The sequence below is a fragment of the Cheilinus undulatus genome, linkage group 12, assembly GCF_018320785.1.
Source record: "Cheilinus undulatus linkage group 12, ASM1832078v1, whole genome shotgun sequence".
NCBI classification, from domain to species: Eukaryota; Metazoa; Chordata; class Actinopteri; order Labriformes; family Labridae; genus Cheilinus; species Cheilinus undulatus.
This window is the reverse complement of record NC_054876.1, coordinates 39,600,380-39,623,446: the sequence shown is the minus strand read 5'-3', so window position 1 is coordinate 39,623,446 and position 23,067 is coordinate 39,600,380. Positions and strand designations below refer to the sequence as shown.

Here is a 23,067-nt window from a genome sequence, read left to right as displayed (position 1 = left end):
AATCCTGTGGTGTTTGGATCTTTTACTGTAGTTGTGCTTTCTAGGCAGCAACCAGATACCACATGCCTTATGGTCTCTACACACTGACTCTGTCACTTTCAGATCTGTATTTTTCAGATCTGTAATCAAGAAAAAAAAATCTCACACTTTAACCTTGGACACTGAGTCAGATGAGTTTTATTTGCATTTGCTGCAAAAATTCATAAAACATGGTAATTGTTTCGTACTGCGAAGAGAAAAAAGATTGAAGACGATTATGCGTCTTTTTCACTCCTTGAAAAACACACACTAGGTCCACTCATCCTGACAGCAGCTTCACCTGTAATTTCCACATACACCAGCTGCTCTTCACGCCACGGTTTTGCTCCGACTGAAGGTGAGTGACTTCACGCACTGGAAGTGTCTATGGCACAATGCAGCGCAGCCATGATTGGCATGAGACAAGAGGGTGAAGATCATGGGAACTGCTAGCTCACGTAGGAATAGTATGTCAAAACCTGATTATTTTGCCTTTTAAAGTGATGTATCGTTCATTTCCATATGATTCCATGATTTTATTGCTTCCACCATGGTTAAGGACATTATGAAGCTAAAAGGTTCATGTTTACTATAAAGAATCTGTGGTTTAGTGTAAAATTCTGTGGTTTTCAATTTCAAGCATTAACTTTTCCTCATCAATGGTGTCATTGTCACTCTGTGACCCACTGACCTCCCGATAACCTTTTGCTTGTGCCACAGGATGAAACGTAATGTTGATATGGTGATGATTTATGACTGGGAGTCCATGCACTGTGTTGTATTTTGAATTTGACCAGACACTTCGCAAGTTTTTCTGACTGTTTCGGATCTTTCTGCTCTACGTGGATTTAAGCAGTTTAGCAGTTTCCACAGTACGTTTGCTTGCAGATCGCGAGGCAACCATTGTATGTGGAAATTGGAGGTCATATGGCGCCAGCTCTGGCATCATAGTGCAATACAAAGTTGGAGAGCTAGAGAGCAACTTTTTAATTCAGTCCCCTTTTATGTGGCTGAGAGAACAAACTTTGGCACACTATCGATTTTATTCCATGGTTGATATCCACATAATATAGGAGACAAGTCCTGGTGTTTAAAGTGTGGTTTCACTGTGATGGAGAAAGAGGATGCAAAAAAAAATCAAAATATCACACCTGCTTCTAAAAAAATAATGAAAAAGTTATGGCATTAGTGTGCAAACATGATTTAAACAACGTAAGCTCTTTTTCAACATGGGAAAGTTTCGTACGAATAAAATGAACTCAGTGTGCAAAGGCCTATCAAGTCTTCCTGCTCTCACTGTGCTTTGACTGTCTCCTTTTACGTCAAACTCTTAGTCAATTCAGTGAACTAGTCAAAAGTAATCTGCTTATTTACGTATTTATTCTTTTTCTCCTTTTCTATGCACTTTTCCCCTTGGGTTAAAGGTGGCAACTTGATACGAGAAGTTTTTAAAATAAAATCCTTTTTTAATACAAATAAAGGTATGAGTAATACAATTTTAAAAAATCACAAAGTGAAATGGTTAGAACAATTTCTGGAGAAAACCTCTTGTTAACATTAACTGAGTTACTTAAACAGAGAAAGTAACTCAACTGAAATAACTGGAAAATGCGACTACTGCTACATTATTCGGGGGAATGCTGGATCTCGGTGAGTCATTTTGTACATGCACTCCAGCATATTTAATTCATAACGATGTTGAACACTGTGTCTGACAAATAAGCACTCTGAAGCTGTCCCCTCCTCGAGGTCATGGTTACAAACAACACTGTGTTTTAAAAAGCAACATAATTAAGGTTTACAAATGGGATCAAAAATGCAGTTTACTAAGGATTACTGGTGGTTTATTTTATTCTTTGACTCTGTTTAAACATTTTTTTTACCCTCTATCAAATGAAATGAAAATGGAAGCTTTCTTAAAACAATGACAAACACACAAGTGACTCAGCTGGATTGCATTGTTAGACCTCTGTTAAGATATTTTCAAGGTATAATTTTAAAGCTTTCATGCAAAATGAGGAGTCTCTAAAACTGTGTCACTCCTTACTCTTCCAGTGCTCCTTACTCTCTTTGGCCCAAAACTCTCAAAATATGATGATCAAAGGAAACACTCCCAAAGTCTGATTTTGTTTTTGTGGAGGGCTTCAATCATGCTGTTATTAACGTGCAACGTCAGGGCAGACTCCAAATAAAAACAGCCTGACTAAAGAGAGCAACAAATGCCTCACCTCATATGACTTTTTAAACATGCAACTAATAACTACATGGTTAATGAAACAAAATGTTCAGGGTTTGGATTGCCACTGAAATGGCTTGGTTTTATTACAAATGTGTACCTATTTAGGCATATAGCCTAACATCTATATTCGCAAACCCTTATTACAGAGGTAGTAGTCACCTGAATGTGGACTACTACCCCTGGAATGTGGAAATTTAGTGAGGCATACTATGGTAATTAAAACCTATAGTATTCAAGTTATAGGCTATTTAATCAGAGGGAGTTGTTGCACAGAAAATCCAAACTGTCACCTATTTTAAACTCCATGTTTTGACCAGTTTGTCCTATGTTCCACCATGTAAACATTTCCTGTGCTTCCTACGAGGGAACTGCAAATTTTACCATAGTACAAGTTTTAGACTTGCTATACTTTAGTATCTTTCCTGCAGTCTCAACGTAAGCTTTGTCTTGTTGCCTGGGGTTTCCGCAAGAGCAACTCCGGATATCTCTGTTGTAATCTGGGTAATCTGAGTCTTTTCATCTTGTTTCTTTAAAGGTCACATATGCAAAATATCCAGGATTTTCTAACAAAAATATGTGCTTCTGGCCTGTACACAATCCCCTGAAGAATCATAAAAATGGTTTGCCCCTCCCCACATGAAAAAAAGTTCTTCCAGTGATCAGCAGAGAGGAGAATTAGGAGAGTCACATCTGTTAAGCCACACCCACTTCCTGTGAGGGGTGTAGTCAGAGGCAGAGTCAGACAGCTCATTAACATTTAAAGATACAGAAACAGCTCGTTCTGAGCAGGGCTGAAACAGGATTTTTAAATGTGCAAAAATCCAATACTAGAGTGTTTTTTCAGCAATAAACTTCACAGACATGTTTTGGACGACCTCTGACACCAATATAAACTTGTTTTAAAGGGGTAAAATATGTCCCCTTTAACCAAACTTTGACTATGAAAAATGCCCTCATTGGAACACTGGTTAGTTTTCTTTTTCCATTTTTGTTTCTCTAGTAGACTTTTAAAAAGCTAAACTGCTTTAAAAAGAAGAGCCATTTGGCTGCTAAAAGACCAGCTTTTATCACCAAGCTGAGCCAATGATTTCCAGAGACAGATTTAGAATCGCAACAAGTGAGACTAGACTTTTTGTTTGCAATGTAAAAGGATGGCAGAGTTTTAAACAGCACAAAACTTGTCATTTTGATAATGCTTCTCCATGCAGAAATCACTTCCTGCCCCCCAGTCTGGAGTTTTTACTGCCCAATCTTCTCTGTGACATGCCATCATCTGCAAACAACGTATTTTTGAATATTGTCTAGATTGAAGTCCAGTGCTTATAACCCCAACGATTTCCACTGCAATCTTATGTTCTGTCAGCTCACACACTGTTACTTGACTTCAGAGCATAAAGAGGAGGATGAGTGTCCAGAGAATGTGCTGCAGTGGTCCTTTAGCATCATTTTTGTGCTTTTTATCACTAACCATAACGGACATTTTGGTTCTGAGAAGCAGTATTGCGGCTGTGAAGGGAGGTTTTACGTAGAGGCTCATGTTTCCTGAGTCAGCTCATGTACTCACAAGATTAGAAATGAAAACACAAAAGTTATGTAGTGTCAGGAAATCAGGGTACATTACCAGTAGTGTGGAAGTGTAATGTAGAGGAAGTCTTACTGACTCCACTCTTTAAAGCAGACTCATGCTGCTGTATTGTGTGTTTACCCTCCTGCTCCTCTAACTCCCATTACAGCAGCAGCTTGGGATTATTCGGGACGTTGCATCAGATCCAAACAGCCCCTCGTATGTGTTCCTTCTTAGTGCAGGTCTTCATTAGACACATCAACACTGCAGGCAGGTGAGGTTTGAGATACACATCCAGATGACTCACACTTTGGATTACTCGTCTCAGAGTTTGTTTACAATTAAACGGCACCATAGTTACTTTGACGCTCCTTCCTTCGTGTGTTTTTTTAAATATGGAAGTGAAGTTGACATGATAATTATCCGGTATTACTGATGACTCTTCAGGTGATTGTAAAATCATTAAGATTATGCTCCGGCAGATGTTGGTGTCTAATTGCCTTATTAGCTGGGAGGATGCAGAGGAGATGTGGTTTGACGTTTTCAAGAAGCTGCAGCAGAGTTACTAATCTTTGACTGTCATCTTAAAACAACAATAAATCCACAGTGACTGTATTCACACCCCAATGTCCCAATACTTGTTATATTTAACCACATTTACATAAAGTTCTGTCATGATTTTGACAGTAAAACAAAAGATGATCAAACAAATCCAACCATGAATACGTCCATGATGAGTACTGGGCATGGGTTGTTATTCCCTTTATTATTAGTATGTTTTTCTTACACCAATAGTGATCTTGTACTGATTTATAAAACCTTTAACTTTAACTAAATAGTTTCTGGGGCACAGATTTATCTCAGCTGGTAGAGCAGACATCATATACAGAAGCTACAGTCCTTGACACTCTGGTTACTGGTTTCTATTTGGTGCATTTCTTCCCTGGCTCTCTCTACCTACATTTCCTGTCTCTATTCAACTGCCAAAAAAAGGCTGAAAGCTCAAAAAATTATCTATGAATATAGTATTTGTTGATGTCGTTTTAAAAGCAAGAGCATACAGCCGTCTGCTCATTATAGAGCTTATTGAAAACCCAGCCAAAATGCCAATCTCTATCCCAGGTGCTTTTATTGTCAAAGGCTGCTTCACCTAAATGGAGTTATGTACCTCGGCCTCAATTTTTGGCCTAAACAGGCCCTAAAGCTCTGCATAGTACTGTACATATAAAAGAAGTTGTCTCTTTTGGACAGCGGAAATCAAAGCTGCTCAGTCCCACATAGAATTAAAACACCAACAATATTTGGAGCAAAATTTGATTCATTGGTTTTGGTCCTTTGCATCAAAAGTCTGATTCAGAAAGTGTTAAGCAACCCTGAATTCTGCAAGCATTCTGTCATTAACAGGAGAACTGGGCCCAAAGTTGTCCTCATTATCATGTAGTAATTGGCCCACTTAGATGCACCCTGCTCTTTATGTTACACTCTTTTCATTTATCTTTTCATTTTTTTTTTTCAAGCAGGAAGCCTCTCTGAACATTGTCTTTTTTTTCCCAAGGGGTGCCAGGCCAAGATAGCACACCATCTTAACACCTCTTGCTGACTTGTTGCAGGTAGGTCATAGATGCAATGTGTTGTCCAGCCAAATCCAGAGGCAAGTGTTTGTACTTGTTCTGAATGGCCACACTTGAAAAAGCTGCTGTTATCCTCTTGATTGCATCCCCACTTCCTGCCAAACTTCTCTCTATAAACTCTTTGTCTTTGTCGTGTCTTTGTAGTGTCTTCACAATGAACTTTACAAATGAGGACAATGGCGCACACTTTTGCAAACTCTCTTTTCAAAGGCATTACTATTGTTGCACCTGGATGAAAACTTTTCAACAAGAGAAAGCACCGCAGAGGAGGCAAGGATGTTTCATTGTCTGTTTTGTAATGCTGAAAACAGACACAGATTTTGCTGTTAAGTTGGGAGTTGTTCTGAAAGGAAGAGACAAAGTCATACTTTTTTCAGTCAGAACTACATCAAGACTTTCCTTGTTGATAAAGGCAGGCAAAATGGGTTCCACTTATACAGCACTTCCCTACCTCATAGCACTTTACAACCTGCCTCTCATTCATGCACATTTGCTTATCCCAGTGGTGGCAGAGCTGCCAGACTCTGCTACATGGCATGACAATCCAAAGCAATTTTCACACATTTCATAGCAATGCCAATCCTTCAACCAATAGTTTTGCCTGCTTTAGGCATTACCGAATACATCTCCAGTATGGCTGGCTGTGTGTTAAAACAAAAAATAATACAGTAGTTGGACATTTTTGTGCTTTTTCTTATCTTATGGTCTCAGACATTCGTAACAAGCCAAGATCAGGGCTGATTTGCTGCATGGCTCATTGAAACAAAATGTTACAGCCAAATGCAAATAAAATGTACAAATATGCATTTTCTAATAACGTGTCCATGGTTTGCACTGTCTGTATAACAAGACTAAGTTCCATTTTTAACTTTAACCTTTACCCCCTCTTGATTGTAAGTGCCCCTCCTTGATTCAGCATTACAAGGGCACATCTGTTAAAGTTCCATATATGTCATCAGTAGCTGTCCACAGTATTACTGCAAGAAGATGCAACATCACAATTACATGGAAATTATTCAAATGCTGGTGCAAAATCAAAAGGACCAAAATGCATTGGACTAATATTAAATGATAGTTAATGTAATGTTTAAATCATGCAAATCACCCTAGCCCTCCATTCTAACAACAATCAGGATCTCTCAGGAATCTTTTAACAGAGTTGGTTAAAGTTTAAGAGTTGCCCCAAATTTCCATATACAGCGTGCGCGCTGCGGAACGCCAGCGAATCGAACTGCGGAGCACTTCGCTCCTTCTCTAGTCTATCAGAGCATTTCCATAGCCATTCCAGACTGGCAGCGGCACGTGCCTGGAGCGGCACTCTGCTCCGCTTCGTTTCAGATACGCTGCAGGTCTATTTCAGCGTCGGCCACTGCCAAACCTTGAAAATTCAGTGTCGTTCAGAAAGCACCAACCATGGAAGTCATAAGCGTAGAATATCCGGTTCTTTCAAAATAAAACACAATGCACGGACTCCCGATCGTAAATCATCACTTTATCAACATTACTTCTCATCCTGCAGCGAGAGAAAAGGGTCACCGAGTGGTCAGTGGGTCTCAGAGCTACAATGGCGCCATTGACGAGGAAAAGTTAACTTTTGGGGATATTTAGCCAAAGAATTTTGCATAAAACCACAGATCCTTTAAGCAAAAATTAACCTTTTAACTTCCTAATGTACTCACTCAATGGAGGAAGCAATAATATCATGGACTTATACTGGAAAGGATGATAAATTAACCCCAAATGTAAAATAGTCCGCTGTTGACACGCTATTCCTGCATGAACTCGCAGTTCTCCAGTGATCTCTTCCTGCTGATCAGGAGCAAAGCCGCAGTGCGCACGCTGTATATGGAAATTCGGGGTTAGCTCAATGCTCTTCATCCAGAATAGACCTCAAAGTATCCATTTGCAATCTATGTTTTTTTCACATACGCACCTCTGAATTCCTCCCAAACAGTTTTACCAATGCACCTCCTCTTACAAACATTTATTTAGGTGCGCCAACCTGAAGTCCATTTATTGCCATGTGAATCTTTCTGAAATATCATTTGCCAGTTAAACTCCTCTCCTTTGTAATATTTTTGTATCGAACGCACCTCCACTATGTTTAAAAAGCTTGAGAACATTCGTTCAGGCAGGCCACAGAGTAAGTTGGTCATGCATCTAAGCACGTGATTGGCAAATCACATTCATGCTGCCTTTTTTAAGCTGCTTTGCATGCTCCCCTTGGCTGATTCCTCTGCTAGCAGTTTTTTTGCAACCCTCCTCCACCCTAGCTCCTCCTTTACTCTGCATCTGACTTATCAATGCCATTGATGCTCTGTTTTTTTGCTGCCTCAGGCTTTCCTTGTATGCACAGGAAGAGCAGGGACATATAATGACTATCTTTGAATAATTTCTTTTTCAGTTTGAAATAAAATAAAGTCAGATTATCTGTCTGATAATAGTTAGTAGTCAGAGCTTGACAGTTTGATTGGTATTTGTGCAAGTAAGCAAAAAGTACAAACGCTTCATTTGCAAAAACATGTCAGCCAGCACACCCACTGAGCTTAACTGGAGCTCCTTTTGTATTTTTACTGAAGTATTTTGTGAAAATATCCTAAGTCTGGCCAATGGCTCCTTTCCTGAATGTCATTTCCTGCTTCCTCATCTCTGTTTCTTTATCCACTGTCATGTCTCTGTCAATAAAGCCATAAAAATTACCCTATCTTCAATGGCTACAGGTAGTTTCTATCAGCTCTATCCATTTGTAAAGAAATGCACTTCTTTGCATTAACCACTAGGAAGCATCCTCCATATATGAACACATCTACAGAAGCGATTTGTGTAGGGAGGCTATCCCTGAACAAGGGTAATGTCTGAGGGGACAGCACAAACATGAATAAAAAAGAAGCAGAAGTAGCAGATGAGGCAACAGAGTCCGCTATATGAGTGGTACTGGTGGTGAGTTTTCATGAATATTTCCTGGCGAATTCATGCATCAGCTTCACATGGAAAGAATGTTATGTGGCTGGCAGGAAAAGGTTTGGGTAAAGTCTAGTTGAAAAATTAGTGTTCGCAAATGCAGCTCATACCGTACACTGCTGTCATTGCTAAAACAAAAGAGTAAATACATTAGTGTTTCTTATCTCTAGAACTCCCTCACAATAATTGATGACTGCATTCATGAATCAGAACCATAGATCTCTCCCATCATTCTCCCCTCTGACTGAAATCCTGGTTGCCTTTGCTGAGGTCATAGAGCAACATCTGCCAAGCCCAACCTGCCTCTTCTGTTCTCTCCCATCCCCCCTCCCTCCCCCTTCTGTCCAGTTCTGGATTAGAGATGGCCTAACCCCCCCACCCTTGCATGCTGCTCTGCATGGATTAACTCTCAGAGAAGCTGCACTGCTGTCACACATTAACCTGCAATCACAAGTCTCTCGTGCACAGACGCAACAAAAAACCTCCAAACAAGAGGACACAGTGGAGGTATAATCTGTGTGCAACATGTTATTCTGAGGAAAGATGGGCAAGTGGTTAAAATTTAGATTAAAGTGCAATATGTCCTACTGACATTTAAAATTGCAGAACATGCAAGGTGCTTTTTTTTATAATAGACTAAAAAATGTTTTCCTTATCAGAATGATAACAATTATTCAATGCAATATGAGTCAAAATAATCACAGTTGAGACATTTTTCTCAAATAGTTCATGCCTAATTCAGTAAGTTTAGGATGGACCAAGTCCAGAAGCGACAAATGCAGTAAGTCCTTTACTATTTCACTGACAGATCCAAAGGATTTTTTCCACTGCTGCAGGTTTGCAGGAGCTTTTAATGTGGCACATTGCTCTCAGCATGGTGCAGACTGTTGAATCACCTTTCTTTGCAGCTGTTTGTGAGTTTGAAAATGGTTGCAGCATGCTTAAATCTTTCTTCATCTCTTTGACGTGTTATTGCTTCTACAGCTTTGCTTCTTGGTAAAAATCCTTTATTATTCATCCCTTCAAACATAACAGATTAAAGGAATGACATTTAGCCAAGGCTTTCTCAAAGGAACCTCCCCTCTGTGATGGAAACAGATATGGGCACACACATCTTGATGCTTTAGAATCACAAAACCAGACTGACAAACAACATTTTCACACAATTTGAACTTCTCCTTCTTGACATTTTCATGTACTGTATGTGGATGAGTTTACAGATTCAGTCAGCCTCCGCTGAGCGCAAACCTGCGACTAATTCGGAGATTCACCAAGAAGCCATGAATCATTCAGCCTGAGACTGATCGACTGTACACCGAGCACCCTGGAGGCACGGGTAATGTGAAAAATGCACACATGCACCTGGTGACGGACATGTGCAACCATTTACTCCAATAAAATCACACAAATCATGCTTTCAGTTGGAGCAGAGCTGAGAAGAAGGAGGGGGAGGGGGGAGTTGTGTTCTTCGCAGCAGCAACAGTTGGCTGTGTGTCGACTGAGAGGGAAAAGAGTTAGCTGCAGCACAGAGACACAGACACGCTCAAACACACATACAGCAGGCGGCTTGATAGAGATAGAGATGGACGAGGCAGCCAAGGGAAGAAAGGTGAGAGATAAAGCCACAAAGCCACACGGCTGGAGGGATGCCTGGCAACCGGTGGCAAAAAATGGGGTTGCAGTAATAAGAGAAAGGGAGAGGGGAGAGCAAGAAGTAAAAGAGAGAGACAAAGAGAAGTAGACATGTTGGAAAACACCACAGAGATGACGAGAAGCACTCACTGGAGTCATCCGAGTCGTATCCCTCCACGTCCGGCTCCTCTTCCCTCCTGCTGGCCTGCAAGGAGGCGGAGGCTCCGGCACAAGCCCGGTCCGGTTTATCCTCATTGGGGCGGTCACTTTCAGAGGCAGAGGAGAGGGCAGAGCTCTGGGGCCCAGTGTGGCCCGTTTTTGGGGGCGGCACAGAAGGGGGGAGGCCCCTGGGGTAACGGGGGAAGTAGTCTGAGATCTGCTTGATGGGTTGGATGGGTCCAGGGCACACGTCAATGGCCATGTGCTCCTGGATGCTGATGGTGGGTTTCTCGCCTTTGCGTTGTGTCATGCATGCGGTCCAGCCCGGAGCCCACTCCCAAAACCAAAAAAAACTGAGAAAAGAAAAAAAAGAAGGTAAACAAACCCTCCCCCTTGTCCTCCTCCTCCTTTTTCCTCTTGCTCTACCTCCCTAGAAGAGGTTGGTGATGCCCCAGGTGGACAGGTCCAGGTGATGCATGGATATCCCCACTCTGCTCTACATGGAAATCTAGAGTCTGCTGCTGCGTCTTCCAGTGCTGATCTCAGACCCAGACCATGCTGTCTGACAGGCTCACTCACTCTACTACCTACTACCCTCCCGCTCTCTCTCCTCTTCCTCTTCCTATACCCCCACACGCTGCCCACGTCTGCGCTGCCTATCTGAGTGAGCAGAGAGAGAGAGACAGAGAGAGAGAGAGAGAGAGAGAGTGGTGTTTGTGTGAGGGAGTGCGAGGCAGAGGGAAGGGATTACAGACGAAGGAGGGAGGGATCAGCTGATGTCACTGCCTAGCAACCGGGCAGTAAACAGGAACCGTCGGCCGAGGTGCTTAATTATGATATTAACCTGATCCATCTGTCAGTGGGAGGGAAGATCCAGCACAGTGCCAGACTCAGGCATGCATGAATTTGAGTGTTTGAGGTGGTGCATGTGTGACTTTGGATCTATGATAACATGGACCAAGAGGCATGCATTGATTCTCTGTGTTCAGGTTGCACCTGTTGGATGTTTTGCTCTAAAAGTCTGTCATTTACTCTCTCTCACCTGTTGCATACCTTCATATTGACAGTCTAAGTTAACATAAATGACCCAGTGTTTCTCCCCAAGCATTTTAATAAATTTTGTACTTAGAATTAAACAAAATGACAGAAAATCAACTGTTCTAGGACCTGCCACCTCCTCCTTGATGTGAAATCAAGACCAAAAACTCAGAAATGTTTCAACCACTTGAACGTTCATCTGTCACATCTTTACGGGGCCAATCAGAGCTACAAAACACGACTTTATCGCCGCTACTGAGGTGCATCACTACCAAGGAATAAACTCCATAGAGAACCACATAACATGAACTATGGCGACTGTAGACATGTCAGTACATGACTGTTGTCATCTTTGAAAAGAAAACAGCTGAATGCTGTTCTTTGTTCTTCATTTAACAAAGAAATGTCATCAAGTTCTAATAAAACGGACGCTATTGCAGCATCCATGCTAATCTCTTCCGCCATAATTGCGTGCGCTGATGTCGAAGCACTTTGTGGGGTCTGATTTGCTGGGGGGGATTTACCCCCTTCTGCTTCTGATAGCCCTTCTATGATCAATTTTCAACCCACTGGGAGACGAGGAGATACATTTTATCCCTGCCTCTGCTCCAGCTGTCCATAACTCTGTTACAGCAGTGTCAGCATCTGACTGAAATATTTATGACACAAGACCAAAACTCTAGATTTTTGTGCTCATACTACAGTCAGATAGTTGTGCACAGCTTCTCACACCTTTTTCTGCACCTACTAATAACCAAAGTTTGACCATGTCCCCTTCTTATAGATGGATGAATTCTTGACTTCTAAAAAATTAAATGCTAGAAATATTCGAAACATTTCACCCATGACGGATTCGGTCTTTAATTCATTAACTGGCACTAGTAAAATATACCGTTCTCACTGCCCAATCCAAAAATATGATTGTTATTTTCTGCTCTTTAGAGACCCACAGATCAATAATGAGACTGTTCTTTAACTTCTACGCAGGAAAATCTTCTCCTTTTGATGATAAGTGTGAATTATTGTTTGTTTACTGATTGCAGAGGGAGAGAGAGAGAGAGAGAGAGAGGGAGGGAGAGAAAGTAAAAAGAGCAGCTTGCGGCGCTGTCGGTCTACAGTTTGATTTTTGCTTTATAATGATGTAAATTCATTCATGTCAGACAGTGTAGAGAGATTGAGGAGGGCTCAAAATACTGCGTCATCAGCTCTAGACGCACCTTCAAATGGGTAGCCTGGCTGTGGTGGAAAAGCAAACCCTCTGATGCGCTGGGCTGCGGTGCTGACTCAAGACGAGTCGCGGCATGGAAAAGCCCCAATTATTTATTAGTGTATGCTCTTTGCTGACATGAAGTTCATCCTACTTCATTACTTTGAAGACCTCAAAACAAGCTTCTCCCTTCTTCCACATCTACAGTGCAGCTCCAGAGGATGAAATGGGCCGTGTTGTGAACATACAACAGTTTTTAAGAGTCAGGAGACGATCAGAAGTATCTGAACACCTCTACTTGCTTAGGAATACCATGTACTCTGGCACAACTGTATTGTCATCTCAAATGGACATTGCATTTGTACACATAAATCTTGCTTGGGACCCCCTCTTCAAACTGAGAGAGGTACAGTTCCAAAGTTTAGAATGTTTGACACTAGCCCTCTTTCCAAGAAAGCAAGTTCCAGGACTGGTTCTGGGTCAGTGCTTAACCTAGAACGTGCTCTCTGTTCTTCCATGACTCTGTCAGAACAACTGGATCCAGCAGCGGACTAACTCCTTGTTGGTCCAGAGGAAAGAACAAGTTAATGTTGATGCATGTGTGCTTATGTTGGGGTCTGCATGTTCATCTGAGGGGTGAGGGTGGTATTGGAATGTCCATTCAGCTTCACTTGGAGTGATCAAAATTGCACCTCTTTTTAAAGATCAGTACTTTTTTGTGCAGCTCATTAATAAGGGTTGATAGGGTTGGTCTTTTGGGGTCTTTCAGCTCCTGTTTATTTGAAATCATTCTGCCTTTTGATACCTTTCAAACGACAACAAAACCAGAGTAAAAAAAAAGGGAAACTGTCTCTCAAATTGGAGCCAGCTCTTAGAACTGGCTCATCTGTGAAGAAGCCTTAGAGATTCCCTTGTATCAACTTTCAACTTCAACTTCAACATTTCAACTTTAGTGTCCCCTAAGGGAAATTTGCTTTGTAGGCAGGTAAAAACATAGAACATAGGAAACACAGTCACATAAATTTAGAAACAACACTGAAATGGGTAAGTACACAAATACCCTGAAGGACAACTGAGGACAGAATCGTCCAACCATGTATCTTCTCATCTTGGGTTGAATTGTCATTTCAAATTCACTAATGGCCCACCCTACAAGATTTAGTTACTTAATAGTATATCACCATGCCCTTCAACAGCATGTTTATGACATAACAAGGAAGAAAAGCTGACAAAGAGGCACTTCTAGCCTCTTAGCTTGAGGCTAATTTGTCTCTAGTAATTGGTTTTGCTTTCCTGCACACAGCATGCAGGGATACCAAAGCCACAGTAAGCAAGCTATGGAAATAATGTTATTTGCGTAAGAGGCAGGCAAGTGACTTCAGTTAGAAGACATATTTATAATGCATTATGCAGTCAGTTGTTGTCCGAATACTCAAAATGCATTGCTAATGCAAAATGTAAACAGGTCCAAAATGCCTTGCATTATCTTATTTAACCATATATGGATGTCTAATTTATCCTACACTTACAGGTACATAAGAGTCAATCTTTATTGTCTTCTATTCTTATCTGCTCTTGTTTTTATTTGTACTTAAAGGCACATTTTAACTTGTCTTTGCACGGATGCAATACTTGACTTCCCCCCTCTAGGGATTAAAAAATGATCATCTAATTTAATGAACAGAAAACACTTGTAGACATTGTCACTCACGCTTAGTTGCCTGTTTAAATGCACAGACATGCAGTCTTGTCACACCTCAGTTTACCAATTACACACCCCGATGTTATCACACGTTTTTTAATTATTTGCCATCTGCTATAATGTTTGCAGGTGGCAGTAAAAATCTGCAACACTGTACATTTTCACACTTAATTAATAAACATATTGGCACCTTTTAACATTGTGCATACACCTGTTTGACACTGCTACTGTGGTGTCTGGTTAAAGCTGCAGGATTCATGCAGGATAAGCTTTTAAAGATGCACCTTTTTGTTGTTGGTGCAACATTGGAGGACATTTTCACACAAAGAACTGAACAATAACATGGTTTGTGGGTGTTTCACTCATTTTGTCTTACAAAACAATTATCATTTGCAAAATTTGGTCGGGTTTCTGACATGCACATGCAGCTGTGAGGTGGAATTATTTAAGCTGTAGAATGAAAGACTCGTTTCATTCCCCTGAAAAATTTCATGTCACCAAAATAGCAAAACAAACACCTTGTCAGAGGGGCTTTCCCTGCAGATTTGTCAGCATCTCTAACCTCTGCAGCTCTGTCAGTACACTCACCCATTCACAAACGACACAAACACTTCTGCTGTCAACAGATGATGCAGCGCCCTCTTGTGTTTGCAACAAGTAAGAGCTTTGTGCAATTGAAATTCATAGGCTGTGCAAAGCATAATAGGCTGTTTTATGAGCTCCATAAGATAATTCAACACCGGATAAGGAAATTTTGATGAAGTGGGAGCTTCTTTGTTCTTCTTCTTCAGCCATTTTCTGTTGCTTTTTATAATGCATACCACCCACATACTGTATTTCCTTATACATACTCTAACAAAGCAGAAAGCACAAAACAAAACCTTTTGTGGTACAGACAAATAAAGGATGCCTCACGTTGGTGATAAAGAAAGGATTTAACCTCCAGAAAACTGCTCTGTGTTTGTGCCTTCTGCAGAGACAACTTCAATTATATCCTCCCTCTCACAATGCTGGCATCCCCGCAGGAGCCACGGGGAGGATTTCCTGACAAGGTCAAACATCTTTGGGGGTCGGTTTAGCTCCTGTTGGTAGAGCAGGGGCTCATATAGTGGCTACAGTCCTTGATGCCATGGTTGCAGGTTCAGATATCGATCCTGGCCCTGTTTGGTGCACACCTTCCTTCACCTTCTCTCAACAGGTTTCCTGTCTCTCCTCATATGTCTGATACAGGAAAAAAAGACCATAGAAAAGCCTTTTGGTATTTTCTAGTCTTCCTAATGTAGGTACCTAATAATAATGTGCACTCCATATGTAGATGCTGTCATCTTTGAGGTGAGTTGCCTGGGTTTAAGTCCCACCTGTAGCTCTTTTCCCATGTCTTCCTAACTCTCTGTCCCAATTTCCCTCTCTTTACAATAGCTGGGTTTCCATTACACTTGGAAATGTGCAAAATCGAAATAGCGCAATAAAAACTGGTAATGGAAACACCTGAATTTCGAAAAAACCCTAAATTAGGTTTTTCAGGTGTTTCGATATAGAAATCTATTGCAAAAGCGCGGTATGAGTAGATAGAAGAAGAGATGAGACTTTTCTTAACATTATACTTCTACTCTTATGCGTGGCTTTTGCCATGCATACGGACTTTACCTCTGAACTATCATCTGTTGCCTTCGTCTTTTGTTCAAAATTATCAAGGCAACCACCGTAGATGTAACCAAAACCATACCAACATGCAACAGGTTTTGAGCGTCAAGCTTCCCTGCAGCAGATTCACGCGAGATGAGATTTTACGAGAATTGCAAGGCCTATGCCCAAAACTCCCTTCAGTGGAAACGCATTCAAAGCGCACTTGTACTGAATCGAAATTTAAGAAATATCGCTTTTATTTTGCAAAAAACTGTAATGGAAACCCAGCTACTGAATAGATGTGAAAAAAAGCCTGAAAATTACACTTTAAAACAGTCTTTATGATAAACAGTGTTATATCAGACTGTGAACTCATGGTGAAACTATACTCATTGTGGCTCAAGTTATCTTGTAAGACATTAAGAGCAGTGGTTCCCAACCTTTTTCCTGCTATAAAAGCAATAACAAGCTCAGTAGCTTCTGCAGCACGAACACAACCCTGTAATCAGCCATTGTTGTTTTGGCCGTACCCGCACAGGCATCTTAAGAGAGCTACGCTATGCATTACGTAATCATTTCAAGAAAGATGTGGATGGCCCTCCACATGGAAACAAAACGGTAGTCATTTACAGATTTGTGCACTCTGGGACCCGTTTTCAAAAAGTGTCATTTACAGTCACCCAAAATGTCATTTCCGTATGGATGAAACAGTAGCTGGGTTTCCATTACAGTTTTTTGCAAAATAAAAGCAGTATTTCTTAAATTTCGATTCAGTACAATTGTGCTTTGAATGCATGTCCATTGAGGGGAGTTTTGGGGTGCCTTGCAATTCTTGTAAAATCTCATCTCGCATGAATCTGCTGCAGGGAAGCTTGACACTCAAAACCTGTTGCATGTTGGTATGGTTTTGGTTACATCTACGGTGGTTGCCTTGATAATTTTGAACAAAAGACGAAGGCAACAGATGATAGTTCAGAGGTAAAGTCCGTATGCATGGCAAAAGCCACGCATAAGAGTAGAAGTATAATGTTAAGAAAAGTCTCATCTCTTCTTCTATCTACACGTACAGCGCCATGTTGTCTCGGAGTGACTGGTCATGTGACACCATACGCCACGTCCCGTGACTTGTAAATGCAGAAAAAGTGTTTCCATTGCGCTTTTGCGATATATTTCTATATCGAAATGCCTAAAAAAACCTCCTCATGAAGGCGTAAAAACTTTTTTGCGATATTTTAGGGTTTTTTCAAATTCAGGTGTTTCCATTACCAGTTTTTTATTGCGCTATTTCAATTTTGCGCATTTCCAAGTGTAACGGAAACCCAGCTACTGATACGACAAAAAACTTTTGCGTATACTCCTGAATTTGTCTCCGTGTGGATGGGGCCTGAGACGTGCATAGCTCATGGAATAAATAAGCAAGCCTTTTATTCTCCTCATTCTAAGTACGTGACAAGTGGCACTCACTGATGCAGTCAGAAAGCATCGAGTTAACTAAGCAAATGAGATCCCTGAGACGGATGAAATGTTCGTTGGACTTGATTTCAGTCTAGTCTAAAAAAATGTTATTTAAAATGTGCAGGTGAGGGAAAATTTGATGAAATATTGGCATTAAAAAGCTACCTCTGAGCTCTTACGAGGATTAAAGCTGAATAAAAAAATGTTACATGCAACACAATAAGAGGATGAGTCCAGTCATGGATAATAGCAGTTCTTAAGCTTTGGGGTGAAAACTTTGGTGAAATGCTGTTAAATCTCAGCATTCACATGAAATGTTGGTTGTGCTGTGGAAATTATACACTCTTGTTCATTTTCTCATTTGTTAGATAAGATAATGAGACTGGAAATAGTCTTTTCCAAGAAGAACAATGTTCATAATCTTCTGGTTTATTGTTGCTAGAGATAAATCCTCCCTACTTTCTAAAATTTCATTATGTTGAGTGTGAAGATTAGGAGTCAGTGTGTGTGCCTGTGTGTGAGTGTGAACACAAACACAAGAGAGGCTTTGGAGAGATGTGGTGGGGAAAAAAAAGTGATTGTTGTGAATAATGCATTGAGAGATGGCAGCGGGGGGCTCTGGGGTATTTAAAGTAGCCCTCTCCTGTTGCCCAGCCACTCAGAGGCAATTATCTCGGCTGAGCAGTGAGACGAGTCAACAGGAAACAAACGAGGGCCACCAGGTACAGCTATATATAAAACACAAAGACTAAATTATCCCCTAGTGGAGCTGCTTCACAAAAAGCATCAATTTAGGGACGGGTTTGAGGCGCAGATTCAAAAAGTGCCCTGAATATAAATTAGCTGTTGATTCTTCTGTGCTTTATTATCATTCAAGCTCTCACAATCAGACATTGTCACCAAAGAAATCAAATTATTCACAACAAATACAATGTCTTAAATAGCATCTCTTATAGTATACTCTAAACTACTTTTTTTTCTACTAAAATTGCCTCTGTTTGTCCCTGTCCTGACTTGGTATTTATGAAAACAAACATTTTTTTCAAGATTTCCACAAAGTTGGTTCAATTAAATAAAAATATAGAATGTAAAATAGGTGACTGCATAAATATTCACCCCCTGATCCAGTCACAGGTTAATCAGTATTCCTGGCTACCATTACACCATGAAGACAGATCACTCTAAGCAACTCAGAGAAAATGTTACTAGAAAGTTTAAGTCAGGGGATGGATACAAGGCTCTGAACATCTCCAGGACTTCAGTTAAATCCATCATCAAGAAATGGAAAGAATACAGCACATGTGTACATCTGCTTAGATCAGGCCGTCCTCACAAACTGAGCAACTGCGTTAGGAGGAGACTAGTGAGAGAGGCCGACTATGACTTCTCTGATGGAGTTTCAAGCTTCAGCAGCTGAGATAAAAAAGAGAGTGGCAAAGAGAAAGACACTGTTGAAGAAAACTCATTAATGGTGCTTTTTGGCCATCAGACAAGACAGTATGTTTGGTAGATGGCTTCTTGACAGTCGGCCATGAAAGATTTTTTTTATGTCAATCTGCAAGAGAACTACAGTTTGGGGGTAATTATTTTTTCAGCAAGATAATAACATAAAGCATACCACTAAAGCTACACAGGAATGGTTTAAAGACAGCAAGATGAATGTTCTGGAGTGGACGAGTCAAAGCCCAGACTTGAGTCCAACAGAGAATTTGTGGCTGGACTTAAAAAGAGTCGTTCATGCCTAATCCCAGTACAACCTGACAGAGCTTGAACAGTTTTGCGAAGAATAATGGAGTACAATTGCAGTGTCCAGATGTGCACACCTGATTAAAACCTATCCACACAGACTCAGTGCTGTGATTGCACATAGGAAAATATGGGGAGTAATTTTCCAGAGTAAAAATTTTTTTATTAGAAAATAGTCAGACTTATTATTTTTCTAGTGTATTTCTCACCAGCCACCTCCAGAGTTGGAGTAAAAACACAGAGTAAATTCTGCAGCCATAAAACTGGCTGAAGTTTGAACTCAGCTGCCATCACTCATGGACGGTCACGGCTGCAGCTCATTAGGTGTCCCAGCTGCAGGTAATCCTTGGCAATCAAGATCTACACACCTGGTGATGAACCTTCAGACACCTGTTTACCACTGCATCTTATCCTGGCTCCGCTTTAACATTTAAATCTCATATTTTTTTGGCCTGTTGTTTGGCATTGTCTAACTCTCTTTTTTTGTTTTTTTGTTTGTTTGTTTTTTACAGTGCAACCAGAGTAAATTTGACTCCAAACAGACTGGGACCAAATGATATAGTTTTTTAGAGTAAAATTTAATTCAGTTTGAGTAAAAATTCAGGTAAATTTGCTGTGCATCTACTAAATACTGACTTGAAGGGGTGAATATTTATACAGTCACTTCTTTTACATTACATTTATTGGTTGAAATTACATTTAAAATCTTTTTACACTTTGACATTAAAGAGGCTTTTTTATTAATTAATGTTGTCATAATAGCCAAACTATATTGACAATGATTGATTTATAAAACTGATGAAAGGGTAAAGAATCCAAGGAGTGAACACTTTTTTACAGCCACTGTATATCAGTATGCCTGACTTTCTCTTCCTAATTTCCTTCACGATCTGCTGTCCTGTCCTCTCCAAGGGAAGGGAAAAAGCCACACAATAATCTAAAAAATGAACCATAATGTTAAAGTGAAGCACTGGTATCGTATTACATTGTATTGTACATCTCATTAAGTTTTTGTGCAGCCCACTGGACTACAATTACTCTCTGCCATTGGCCGCATGTTCTATCGCCCATCACCCATACTCCCTCCATTCATCTTCAGAGTTAGTATTGTTCAGAGGTAGAAGGAGGTCACTCCTATAATCGTCTGTTGCCATTGATGTCATCTTTTATTATTGTTTTCATTAAGCACCGCTCTTGCTGTGGATTTTCTTATAGTGTGTTTAAACCCAATAAAATTAGGACACCAGTAAAACAAGGTGAATAAAGCCTATATATGAGCAGTTACATTCTACCAGCTAACTGGACCATTTTAGATTTATTATCCTATTATTGGGATCTTGAGTTAAGACTGAAGTTGCATCCAACGGTCTCTAAATCTTGCCTGAACTCAGAGCACTTTTCGTGGTTGTAATTTGGGATCTGAGACAAACCAATATAAAGTTGCTGAAGGTGCAGTAAAAGAGTTACCGAGGAGTTTATGCTTCCTGTACTTTCAGAATTGCTGTATCTTTGTTCCATTCTACCACCATTGCCGCAACAGGCACTGGGATAATTGGAGGAACCATATGAGAGGGGTCTCAGCCAGAACTGAACCTTTGTTGTTATGCTGGATTTAACCCCAGATAAGCAAACGTGCACCTAAATAAGTTGCTGCTACTCCAAAACCCTCTCCAGATAACTGCTCTTGAAAGATACTGTGTTTATAAAGGAATTTTTTGTTTAAAGCACACGTGGCCTTCTGCACTTTTTCTTGAGTTTTATAGAATTTTTAAGTGGTCTGGTGCCATAAAATCCTTCACTTTCCCACACTTATTATTTTATACATAGGTCACATAAGTGGCCACTTAATGATCTCCAAACAGAACTTTAAAACTTTAATGGCAGACACTTCCCCTTTACGCTCCATAATATGATTAAATGATGATTTGTGAGACAGCCATTTGCCCCACTGACTTCATTTGTACCAATTAAGTTCATTAGGAGGATGGCATTTTCAGCAAGTATGCAAAATGTGATGATGAGAAGAGATCATTAACATCTCCTATAATTTAACTGAAAACATTTCCTCTGCAAGGCTAAAGGGTTTTTAAACATACACTAAAGAAAAATAACTTTATTATCATTATATAAGCCAGCTTCAATGAAATAGCAAAGTTTTGCAATCCACGATGAACAGTTTGCATGGCTTAGTTACTGAAGTAAATTCAGCAAACAGAGGAGCAGCATTATAAAAGAGCTACTCCAACAAGGCTGATGATGATAGACGCTGATGTGGATGGGGGGGTCCACAATATGTAAGGTATTATGTTGTTTAGTGTTTAGTTAAGGTACATTTATGCTTGATGTTGAAAATGCACAAGAATATGGACTGATCTGTCCAAACATTGTGATATCCCAGAAAACTGTGAGGCCAGCGTTGAGTAGTGCAGCCAACACTGCAAGCCAGAAAACACAGCATAGAAGAATGCTTTGGAAAATGGCAGAACTTTTGAGTAAATATTGTGGAACTGCGCATTTTATGATGTTATAGAAAAGTAAAGCTAAAATAAAAGAGCTGAGCAGGGATCAGATGGAAACTGGCTGTCAGACGGACGGCAACAAAGAAGAAGCAGAAGGCTGTGTGAGACTGTTTAAGACCCCCCAATGGTGAGTATGTGGGTCCTAACAGTTGTATTTTTAACGTGGTCTATTTTTATACATAAATGGAGTATAAATGAGCCTTTACATCCCTAAATGACATTTGAAAAAAAGAAAAAACACAATAGAGCTTCACAGTGTGGTCCCAGAAGTGAAATTACCATCAATTTTCCCCACAGTAGTTTTGATTAGAAATGCCAGAAATATCCATGGTAGGCTTACCACTGGCTGACTGAGTATGAAAAAATAGGTTATGCCTGTTTCAGAGTGGGTGAATGTTTGCTGTATATGGCCAGCAGGCCTTCCCACAGAATTGTCTGGGCCCCCGAATAACCCAACGAATGGGCCCTCCCCTGGACCAGTAACATTGGTGCTAACCAAGGTTATTATATAGTTAACTAAAACTAACTAAAGAACTAAAACTAAAATTCGAAAATCATTTTAGTTGACTGAAACTAAATAAAGCTTTACCAAAACAACGAAAAACTAACTAAAACTGCATAGTGTGCTTATAAAACTAACTTAAATCCATCCATCCATCTTTTTCCACTTATCCGAGGTCGGGTCACAGGGCAGCAGCCAAAGCAGGGAAGCCCAGACTTCCCTCTCTCCAGCCACTTCATCCAGCTCTTCCCAGGTGATCCCAAGGCTTTCCCAGGCCAGCCGGGAGACATAGCCTGGTGCTTTAGCAGCATCCACGCTAATCTCTTCCGCCATAATTGCACTGGCCTCTTGTTGCTGCTTGCTTACGTCACGACTCCACCACACCTGAAAGGACTGCCACTTGACACTGATTGGTCCTGTCACTTTCTAACCAGCCCAAACGGTTCATATGGGGGCTTTGCAAGGTGGATTTGCCAGTGAGAAACACATCTGCTTTGCAAGGTTATAAAAAAAGACTTTCAAACAAAAACGTTGGACTGCTGAAAAGTATGACCATGTTCAGAACTCAATACTTGGTCAGGGCTCATTTTTGCATCAATGCAGCATGGCATGGAGGCGATCAGTCTGTGGCACTGAGGAGGTGTTATGAAGTCAGGTTGCTCTGATAGTGGCCTTCAGCTCTTCTGTGATGTTGGATCTAGTGTCTCTCATCTTCCTCTTCACAATACCCCAGAGATTCTCTATGGGGTTTAGGCCAGGTCAGCTTGCTGGTCAATCAAGCACATGGTCCTTAAAGCAGGCATTGGTACTGTTGGAAGTGTGGGCAGGTGCCAAGTCCTGCTGGAAAATAAAATCAGCATCTCCATAAAGCTGGTCAGAAGAGGAAAGCATGGAGTGTTCTAAAACTTCCTGGTAGACGCCTGCACTGACATTGGACCTGATAAAACACAGTGGACCAACACCAGCAGATAGCATGGCTCCCCAAGCCACCACTGACTGTGGAAACTTCACACTGGACCACGAGAAACTTGGATTGTGTGCCTCTCTGCGACTTTGATTTCCAAATGA

General features: G+C 40.7%; 1 protein-coding gene across 1 annotated transcript in view; it reads right to left on the bottom strand.

Moving 5' to 3' along the window:
- doc2b (double C2-like domains, beta) overlaps positions 1-10,769 on the bottom strand; it is a 289,938-nt gene extending 279,169 nt beyond the window's left edge. The window contains exon 1 of the mRNA XM_041801872.1: positions 10,196-10,769. Coding sequence (XP_041657806.1) covers positions 10,196-10,514 — 319 coding nt within the window. The 5' untranslated portion in view covers positions 10,515-10,769. The remainder of the gene's footprint in view (positions 1-10,195) is intronic.
- Positions 10,770-23,067: the final 12,298 nt, after the last annotated feature.